Below are 10,591 nucleotides of genomic sequence, written 5' to 3'. Positions count from 1 at the left end.
TCCTCTTTTCTTTTTTCCCCATTTTTTCCTTTCCCCCCTTTCTTTCTTACTTTCCCCCCATATTCCTTTTTCCTATTTTCTTTTTTTTCCCTATTTTCCCTCTTTCTCATCCATTTTTTTCTCCTTTCCCTCTTTCCTTCCTTTCTTTCCCCCCCCCCCCCTTCCCTATTTTTTCCTCTTTCCCCTTTCTTTTTCGCTCCCTTTCCCCCTCTTCCCCTCGCCTCCCGCTTCCCCCGCGCCGGCGCGGCTGCGGTTGCGGGCTGCGGCTGCTCGGCGGCGCCTCCCCCCCCAGCACCGCGGCCAGCTCCGGCTGCTGCCCGCCCGCGGCCGGGGCCGGGCGGTGGGCGGCGCGCGGCGGGGCCTTATCTGCGCGTGCGCGGTGCGGGCCGGCCCTGGGCGGCGGAGGCGGAGAAGATGGCGGCGGCGGTGCGGGCGGTCCGCGGGCTGGTGAACGGCGCCGGGCCCGGCGGGCCCCGCGAGCAGGTGGCGGCGCTCACCCGCGACTACCTGTCCCAGCCGCGCCTCAGTGAGTGCGGCGCCCGGCGGGCGAGGGCGGCGGGAGGCTCCCCGCGGCCGGGCCGCGGCCGGGCCGGGCCGCCCCGGAGCCGGGCGGGAGGCCTGAGGCCGGCGGCTGGGCCGCGGCTTAGGGGCGGGAGCGGCCTCGCTGCGAGGCCCGGGGGTGCGCGGGGGGGTAGGGGCCGCGCCGCTGCTCGGCAGCGTTTCCTCCTTTCCGAAGGCTGAGGTCGGTCCCACGCCGGAACCGGGAGCCTGCAGCCCGCCGGGTGGCACAGGGCGCCCGGGTGGCCTCCCCGGTGAACCGCGGGGGGGATCTGTCAGGGCTGCAGGTCGCTGTAAGTTGCGGGAGCTGACGTGGATTCTGTTCGTTCGGAAGGGAGTTGAGCAATGTGAGGGAAAGGGGAAATAAGGCTGCAGGCTGGCAGGAAGCCCTTGCCTTGCAGCGCGGCAGGGGGGGAGTCAAAGTTGGTTAAGGTTCGCTTCTTCTTCCTAACCTTTTCTTGCTCTCGGCAGCAATTAATCGAGGGACTTCACAGCTAAACGGTGTCAAGGCTTAGGAGGTGGTGGCCAGGGAGCTGCTTTGCCATGGTCAGTGCAGATGTCAGCTTGGCTTGAAAGCCAAATGGATCATTTCCACTTCTGCTCCCCTCAAGCTTACTGCTCTGCTTTACTGTGGAGCAGAAGCTTCCTCTGCTCTGGTTGGAGCCAAGGTGACTTCACATTCAGCTCATGGCTTTCTGTCAGGCTTTTGGCTTTTACCCAAACTGATGTTGCTTGCAAGCCGGCTACAAAGAAGGTTTTAGTTGCTTTTGGTTTGCCATGGAACTGTTTGATCTTGCTGGAAAGAGGGATTTTGAGTTGGGGGTGAGCTGATGCTGATTGGTGTCAGGGAAATCTGCAGATCTCAGAGTCACTGTGGTTGGAAAAGACCTCTAAGATCACCAGGTCTACCAGAGCCAGTATTGCATCACACCTTGATGGCTTTTGAATCCATCCAGGGGTGGGGGATTCAGCCACTTCCCTGGGCTTTTGACAAGGGCTTGTAGTGCTAGGAAGAGGGACAGTGGCTTTGAGCTGGGAGAGGGGAGCTTGAGACTGGAGATGAGGAAGAAATTCTTTCCAGTGGGGATGGTGAGACGCTGGAAAACGTGGGGACAAAGCAAGGAGTGTGAGCCCTGTGCTGCTGGCTGAGGAGGAAGTGTGCTCATGAGACAGTCATGAGATGGAATGGTTTGCTCAGGGTCATGTTCTCCATTTCTTGGGGGCTGCAGACACTTGGAGACTAAGCAGAGCCTTCTTCCCAGCATGGTGCCTGTGTGCTACTCCTTGCCCAGGGGGGAGGAGCGAGGCCAGCTTGTGCTTTTGATGAAGACATTCAGGGACACCTGTGGGTGTCTGAGGGTGCTCAGCAGACATGACGAGAGGAAAACTGAGGAATAAGCCTTCCAGCCTTAGCCCATTTTACACCCCCGTGACCCTCAGCCCTTATCTAAGGTGGCTTTGACTGTTGCTGGTTGAGAGATTACATTGCAACAGTTGAAGGTGTTTGTTGAGGTGTAAACACCACACTGTTGACAGTTGAGACACCCCATGGCAAGTGCCAGCCTGGGCAGCTTGGAGTGGTGCTGGTGGAATTTCCTAGCACCACAAGTTCTCTCTGCCTTGTAGTGTGACTAAGAACCTGGTGCTGATGCCTCTCCTGTTCTCCTCTTGCTCATTTTTCCCTGGCAGTGGTTAACAGTCACTCTCTTGGTCACTTCTGCTTGTGACCCTCAGAAAGCTTTGACTCAGTGTTGCTGTGATCTGTGGGTCAAGTGGTGCTGAGCTCTGGCCAGGTTGCTCCTGTCTCCTTGGAACAACACAGGAGGACTGGGCTGAGGGCAGAGTGAGGAATTCAGGGCAGAAATTGTGTGTGGAGCTGATGCCTGAGCTGCTGATGTTTAAGACATGAGCCTTCTGCTGAGCTGGCTGCCTGTGGCCTTCTATCAGGTGTCAATCCTTAACTCAGGATAGCTCAGGAGCAGGAGGAGTTTGGCTGAGATGAAATTCAACCTTTTACAGAGCAGGAGACAGGAAAGGTTTTGGAAGCTTCCCAACCCCCGCAGCTTACTGTAGTAGCTTTGCTGATCAGCTTTGGGAGCATGAGATCTGCTGGCTTTGCTGAAACCAGGTGTGGGTGGCTGCAGTGTCATGGAGCAGGACACTTCTGTGGCTGCAGAAACCCAACTGCAAGGCTGAATTTTGATATTATTAAGGGGTCCTGACCATTTGTTGGACATAAACTGCAGTGGCACCTTCCTTACCACAGATTCTTCACCCTGCTTCTGAAAGATCTTAGAATCACAGAATTGCCAGGGCTGGAAGGGACCTCAAGGCTTAGCCAGTTCCAACCCCCTGCCATGGCCAGGGACACCTCACACTACAGCAGGTTGCTCACAGCCACCTCCAGCCTGGCTGCAAAAACCTCCAGGGATGGAGCTTCCACCACCTCCCTGGGCAACCTGTGCCAGGCTCTCACCACCCTCTTGATGAAGAGCTTCCTAACTTCTTGCAGCTCTATTTTGCTTAGCTCAAAATGCCAGCTCTCCACTGCCCTGATGTTTCTGGTGGCACTCAGATGGTCCCTAGATAGAGGCCTGCAGACAAGACAGTGGCAATATCATATCTCCACGGTAGCTCAGGTACTGTGAGGCTGCTGGCAACACAACCCAGTACCTAAACCTTCTTGTGGAGTTCAGAAATGACAGAAGTGGTTCAGAACTGGACCCCAGGTCTGCAAACCTGAAACTGGTGATAGGAACTAAACTTGGAAAAGTTGCTGGAGGAGGCTTCTGAAGTCCCTGACTTGTGCCCTGTTTGCTTCCAGCTTACAGAACTGTGTCAGGTGTGAATGGACCTCTGGTTATCTTGGACCAAGTGAAGGTAAGGATTCAGCTTCTAATGAATGAAGCTTTTTGGGGTTAAAGCTGGGACAGGCTAAATCCAGCCTGTGAAATGCAGGGGTCCCCTGAGCTCTTGCAGGACCAGATCCATTGCTGCCTGCTGAGGGAGCACTCAGATTTGCTTGAAACCAATCAGTTGATTTTTATGGCTGTTTGGATCTTAATGCTTTAATTACTGGGAAGCTGAGGAGAGACCCTGGGAGAGTCCTGGCCATGCCCATGGGACAAAAAGGAAGGTTTGTTGAGACAGTTGGGGGGCAAAAAGGGAAGCTCTCTCATTTCCTTTTACCAAAATCCCCCAAACATTGGGAGAAACACAACTCTTGGCTTGGTTCTTGACCTTCTTGTTAACAAAAGAGAAGGGAACTGTAAGCACTTTTGGATTGCTTGCAAGTTACTGCTGAGGACAAGCAACTGAAGCTGTGAACAGGCAAAAGCCAACTTTGCCAGATGCTTTCCCTCAGTAGTTCAGGACCTGGACAGCTTCTGGCCAGGGCTTTCTGCAGCCTGCAAGTTCTGTCTGCCTTGGAAGGAGTTTTGTTCTGAGCAATTTCCAAGGTTAATTCAGTAGCTGCTAAGCTTTATCTGGCTTGAAGCTGACATCTGTTGTTTCGGGGCTGTTCTGGATTTTAATACCTTCCCACCCTCTCTTGCACATCTTCAGTTTCCTAGGTATGCAGAGATTGTCCACCTGACCCTTCCTGATGGCACAAGAAGGAGTGGGCAGGTTCTGGAAGTCAGTGGCTCCAAAGCTGTGGTTCAGGTATGACCAGGGGCAGGAATGCCTCTTGCTGCAACAGAAAAAGGTGTCATTAATCAGCATGTGTCTGAGCCATGTCAGAGCTGCTTGGGATATAGAACCAGAGGGTTGTTTTGGTTGGAAAGGCCCTTTAAGCTCATCCAGTCCAACCATTCTCTGACTCTGCCAAGGCTGGGGCTAAACCATGGCCCTCAGCACCACATCTCCAAGGCTTTGAAACACCTCCAGGGATGGGGATTCAACCACCTCCCTGGGCAGCCTGAGCCAGGCTCTGAGAACCCTTTCAGTGAAGAAGTTTCTTCTGATGTCCAACCTAAACCTCCCCTGGTGTAACTTGAAGCCATTTCCTCTTGTCCTGTCACTTGTTACTGGGATGAAGAGACCAACCCCCACCTGGCTCCTACCTCCTTTCAGGGAGCTGTGGAGAGCAGTAGGTCTCCTCTCAGCCTCCTCTTCTCCAGGCTGAACAACCCCAGGTTCCTCAGTCTATCCTCGCAGCAGAGCTGCTCCAGCCTTTGGATCATCTTTGTGGCCTCCTCTGGACTCATTCCAGCAGCTCTGTGTCCTTAGGCTGGAGACACCAGACCTGAGCACTTCCAGTATTCCCCCAAGCTGCTGTTTCTTGTTCATACTAAGTCTTGCTGAAGAGCTTCCCCCTGTTGGCAAAGGGCAGCCCTTGAGATCAAAGGAGTGGCACCAGCTGGGTTGGGTCAGGAATTCACTTCAGGAATGCTGTTTAAAGGGAGCTATTTTTTGTGCACTGTTGAGCTGCTCTTGCAATGCTTTGCTTGCAGCAGGTTTGCTGCCCTGTGGCTGCACAAGCTCTCAAGGTGTGAAGGAGCACTCTATAATGTCTTCTGTAAAGCACAGGCCTCCCCTCCCCTCCCCCCACCCTGTGTTTTCTCATTCTTCTGTTCTGTTCCCAGGTATTTGAAGGTACTTCAGGTATTGATGCTAAGAAAACCTCTTGTGAGTTCACTGGGGATATCCTTCGCACCCCTGTCTCTGAGGACATGCTTGGTAAGGACCTGCCCCTTCCTCTGAGGAGTCACCAGCCTGTCCTCTCCCCAGCCCCTCACAGACTGGCATCTTGATTTTTCTGGCTGTTCCTTGCAGGCAGAGTATTTAATGGATCAGGAAAACCTATAGACAGAGGCCCCATTGTTTTGGCTGAAGATTTCCTTGACATCATGGGTATGTTCTTAAGCCAGGCCTGGTGAGGGCTTAAAGGCAAATCTGATGTTTCTGATTCCTGAAGGGGTTAAGATTATCTCCTCTTAACTACCCCAGGCCAGCCAATCAACCCCCAGTGTCGTATCTACCCAGAAGAGATGATCCAGACTGGCATTTCTGCTATCGATGGCATGAACAGCATTGCCAGGGGCCAGAAGATCCCCATCTTCTCAGCTGCTGGCCTGCCCCACAACGAGGTGAGTGCTCCAAGCTAAGCCTTTAGTGGCTTACTGAAAAGTAAACTGAAGTTAAACTCTGCTCTGTAATAGCATCAAGTGGAGAGCTGGACTGAAACTTGGCTTTTATGCTCCTCCCAACCCAGATTGCAGCTCAGATCTGTCGCCAAGCTGGCTTGGTGAAGAAATCCAAAGATGTGATGGACTACAGTGAGGAGAACTTTGCCATTGTGTTTGCTGCTATGGGTGTAAGTCAGGAATGCTGGGGGGAGTGGTGCTGAGTGTGATAAAATGCTGAGTAGCTGAAGTAGGAGCTTAGAACTGAAAGCAAATCCTGTCCTGAGCTGCAGCAAGAGGAGTGTGGGCAGCAGGGCAAGAGAGGGGATTCTGCCCCTTTGCTCTGCTTTGACCTCACCTCCACTTCTGGTGTCCCCAGCATAAGGACACAGAGCTGCTGGAGTGAGGCCAGAGGAGGCCACAAAGATGATCCAAGGGCTGGAGCAGCTCTGCTGTGAGGACAGGCTGGGGGAGCTGGGGGTGTTTAGCTTAGAGAAGACTCCATGGGGGCCTTCCAGTGCTTGAAGGAATCCTCCAGGAAGGCTGCAGAGAGAACTTTCCTGAGGGTGTCTAGAAACAGGCCAAGGGGGAATGGTTTGAAGCTAAGGCAGAGCAGGGTTAGACTGGAGCTGAGGAAGAAGTTGTTCAGTCTGAGGGTGGTGAGGCTCTGGCACAGGCTGCCCAGGGAGGCTGTGGCTGCTTCCTCCCTGGAGGTGTTCAAGGCCAGGCTGGATGAGGCCTTGTGCAGCTGAGTCCTAGCTGAGAGGTACCCCTGGGCATGATGGGGAGGTTGGAGCAGTTGATCTCTGAGGTCCCTTCTGTGTTAAGATGGAGCAACCTAAAGTCTGGTCTGGAGCTGATGCCTTCATCTTGTGGTGCAGGTGAACATGGAGACCGCTCGGTTCTTCAAGTCGGACTTTGAGGAGAACGGCTCCATGGACAATGTGTGTCTGTTCCTGAACCTGGCCAACGACCCAACGTGAGTGCTTACCCTCTGGTGGCTGAGGGAGAGCTGAGGGCAACCTGGGCATGGCACTTTGGGACGTGGTTGGATTGCCATGGCGGCCTTGGGTTGAAGGTTGGGCTCGACGATCTCCAAGGTCTCTTCCAGCCAGCGCAGTTCTGTGGCTCTGAGTAAGCTGCCAGCTGCAGCCTCGCTGGCGTCCTGCCGCGTGTCCCTGGGGCTGCCATTTGGCAGCAGAGCTGAAGGGGAAGTGCTGCTGCTTCTGCTGCTGCACCTAGCAGCTTCCCAGAGGGTTGGAAGTGAGCAGCTGCCTTGCAGCCTCTAAAGCTCTTGCCACAGGCCGTGCCCTGCTGTTCTCCTGCAGCATTGAACGCATCATCACGCCTCGCCTGGCGCTGACCACCGCGGAGTTCCTGGCCTATCAGTGCGAGAAGCACGTCCTGGTCATCCTGACAGACATGAGCTCCTATGCTGAGGCCCTGAGAGAGGTAGGTGTCCCTCAGCTGGCTGCTGGCTGTAGGACAGGGTGAGGGGGAAGCTGCTCAAACTCTTGCACTTAATGTTCTTCACAGGGCTCTTCAGGAGCCACTCAGGCTCTTAGTCACTAATTGCCCAGGCAGGTTGTGGAGTTTCCTTCTCTGGAGACTTCAAGACCTGTCTGGATGTGTGTCTGTCTGTCTGACCTGCCCTGGGTGATCCTCCTCTGGCAGGGGAGTTGGACTCGGATTGATGGAATGGGTTGGGTTGGAAGAGACCTTGAAGGTCATCCAGGTCCAACCCCCTGCTCAGGTTGCTCAAGGCCTCATCCAACCTGGCCTTGAGCACCTCCAGGGAGGGGACATCCCCCAACCTCCCTGGGCAACCTGTGCCAGAATCTCCCACCCTCACTGTCAAGAATTTCTTCCTTGTCTCAATCTCCCCTCCTCAAACTTCAGTCCATTCCTTCTCATTCCATCACTGTCTTGTGACTGTGTTTTGATGTCACCTGCAGGAACAGAGGCTTTGAGTCACTGGTTTGGCTTAATGGGGGCACACAGCAGGTCTGTAGGAGTGCTCTGACTTCTTGAAAACCTTTGGGTTTTGTCTGGCTTGCCTCAGGTCTCAGCAGCCAGGGAGGAAGTGCCAGGCCGCCGTGGGTTCCCAGGCTACATGTACACTGACCTGGCCACCATCTACGAGCGTGCTGGGCGTGTGGAAGGCAGGAATGGTTCCATCACCCAGATCCCCATTCTCACCATGCCCAATGATGGTGAGTGGTGTCATCAACAGCACCCCAAAGGAGCTGCTTTCAGAGCAAGCTCCCTTGGTTTGATTGCACAGCAGGATTGGAGGTTGTCCAGGTTTCAGCCTCAGGGCCTGGAGCCTTCAGGTTTCCATCTGAATCTTGCAGCTGTTGGGGCTTAGGGTTTTGTAGATTGAAGGAATGGATTGGGTTGGAAGAGACCTTGAAGGTCATCCAGGTCTAACCCCCTGCCATGGGCAGGGACCCCTCCCACCAGCCCAGGTTGCTCAAGGCCTCATCCAGCCTGGCCTTGAACACCTGCAGGGAGGGAGCATTCTTTGGGAGCAGCAGAACAGCCTATTGATTCCCAGCATGGGGTCTTCACATGACACTTTTGTGTGTCTCCAGAGCTCAGGGAGTACCTTTTGGCCTTGTTTTATCATAGAATCCTAGAAATATTTGCATTGGAAAAGGCCTCTAAGATCCACAACCTCCCTGGAGGTGTCCATCTGAATATTGCAATCCTTGGCTGCCTTCTGTCTATTGCTAATGAAGTGATTCCAGGTTTCAGGGCTGTCAGGAGTGCTCACAGCTTTAATCCTTACACTTCAGGACATGGTTTAAAGGCCATGGTTGGAGTTGATCTTGGAGGTCTTTTCCAACCCAAACAATTCTATGGCTCTCTAGGAGCACTCCAGTGATACATGGGGCTGTTAACTGGTGGCATTTCACTGTGGAAGTCACTTAGCTGCTGAATGATGCCCACTTCGGGGCTAGAGATGATACAAAAGGTTTGAGAACTGACTTGTACCATTTTTGTTTTCCCCCCAGACATTACTCATCCTATCCCTGACTTGACTGGATACATCACTGAGGGGCAGATCTACGTGGACAGGCAGCTGCACAACAGGCAGGTGTGTGCCACACTGCTTAGGACACTCAAAAAGTAGAGAGGAAACTTGGAAGTGCCAACACTGAAATCCTTGGCTGTCTCTTCCCCTCCAGGTTTATCCACCTATTAATGTCTTACCCTCCCTGTCTCGACTGATGAAGTCAGCTATTGGGGAGGGTATGACCAGGAAGGACCACGCAGACGTCTCCAACCAGCTGGTATGTTGAAAAGCTCTTCAGAGAAGCAGAGATGAGCTTCAGATGTGCTTTTGGCTAAGGGCAGCATCGATGCAGAGCACTCCTGAGGCTGCCTTAAAGCTCTCAGTGTTCAGTGAGACCCTTTTAAAGGGGTTAAGGCAGAAGCTGGGTGCCCAAGGTAAGAGCAGTTGTGTTTCCATCCCCTCTAGTACGCCTGCTATGCTATTGGGAAGGATGTGCAGGCCATGAAGGCTGTGGTGGGTGAGGAAGCTCTCACCTCGGATGATCTGCTCTACCTGGAGTTCCTGCAGAAGTTTGAGAAGAACTTCATTGCTCAGGGTAAGTCCAGGTCATCAACAACATCCTGCTGAGTGGAGCTTGGCCATAAAATCATGGGGTAAGGGATTTGTGTGCCTGGAGGTGGCCTCTCCATCACTGCATCCTCCAAGACTAATCTCTGGGGGGACCTGGGCTTGGTTAAACGAGAAATGTCACCAAGTGTCCTGATCTGCCTTGGGCCCTGGTTTCCAGTTAGCCCTGGAAACATTCCAGGCCGGCTTGGATGGGGCTCTGAGCAACCTGATCCGGTGCAGGATCTCTGTTCACTGCAGGGGGGGTTGGATTGGGTGGCCCTCGCGGGGGCTCCCTTTTCTCACCTGTAGTGTCTTCAGCCTTTGTCTGTCTTTGCTCTGACTCTGAACCCTTGGGTTGGGTTGTATCTCACTTGCTTCTCCATCAGTGAAGTGTGAGGGTGGTGAGGCCCTGGAGCAGGTTGCTCAGAGAGGTGGCTGATGAGGTGCTCAGGGCCTGGCTGACTGGAGCTGTGAGCAGCCTGGGCTGCTCAAAGCTGTCCCTGCTCGCTGCAGGGACGTTGGCCCAGGTGACCTTTGAGGTCTGTCCCGACCCAAACCGCTCCATGATCCAAGCCTGTTTTGAGAACTTCACCGTGTGCAGGTCTGGGAGATAGGAGGCTGCCTTCAGAGCTGCCTGGTGGCACAAAGCCTTCCCTGCCCCACACCTCAGAGCTGTGCTCTCCCCAGGTCCCTACGAGAACCGCACTGTTTACGAGACCTTGGACATCGGCTGGCAGCTCCTCAGGATCTTCCCCAAGGAGATGCTGAAGAGAATCCCTCAGACAACGCTGGCTGAGTTCTACCCTCGAGACTCAACTGCAAAGCACTAACCACAGCTTCATCTCTCAGCTCCCTTGCTCTGTGAAAATGCTGTTTTTTGGGTTCCTCTCTCTCATGTGTTGGTGTTTACTTGTCGCCTGTACAACCAAACCCCGGGGTAGGTGACATCTGTGCCAGTGTTCCAGCCTACACTGATACCAGTCTTTAAAATATCCTCTCCTTCCAAAGCCTGGTTTGGATCTTCAGGAAAAAAAACAACACAAACCCAGCCTGTTTTAGGCCAGCTCTTCAAATGTGCAATAGCTCTCACCAAGCTTGTTTGGCCAGTTGGACTTTGTGGAGACGTTTCAGGGCAGTGTCTTGAGTACCACCACAAGCTGCAGACCTTTACTTGCAGACCAAGGGAGAGGCATGGTTTGGGAAACAGCAAGCAAAAGCTGACTTCCTTTTTGTCCCCAGCATCTGCTCAGTGCCACCACACAGAGAGCACTGGGCTGCC

General features: G+C 53.9%; 1 protein-coding gene across 1 annotated transcript; it reads left to right on the top strand.

The window, feature by feature from the left end:
• Positions 1-383: 383 nt before the first annotated feature.
• On the top strand, positions 384-10,296 carry ATP6V1B2 (ATPase H+ transporting V1 subunit B2). Its single transcript, XM_054175160.1, has 14 exons — positions 384-526; positions 3,383-3,438; positions 4,123-4,221; positions 5,145-5,238; positions 5,335-5,412; positions 5,509-5,648; positions 5,774-5,875; positions 6,566-6,663; positions 7,013-7,136; positions 7,747-7,897; positions 8,702-8,784; positions 8,876-8,980; positions 9,169-9,298; positions 10,000-10,296. Exons 1-14 carry the CDS (start codon positions 415-417, stop codon positions 10,140-10,142), a joined length of 1,515 nt encoding a protein of 504 aa, XP_054031135.1. The 5' UTR covers positions 384-414; the 3' UTR covers positions 10,143-10,296.
• Positions 10,297-10,591: the final 295 nt, after the last annotated feature.

The sequence above is a fragment of the Dryobates pubescens genome, chromosome 31, assembly GCF_014839835.1.
Source record: "Dryobates pubescens isolate bDryPub1 chromosome 31, bDryPub1.pri, whole genome shotgun sequence".
Lineage (NCBI taxonomy): Eukaryota > Metazoa > Chordata > Aves > Piciformes > Picidae > Dryobates > Dryobates pubescens.
This window is presented reverse-complemented; position numbering and strand designations above follow the sequence as displayed.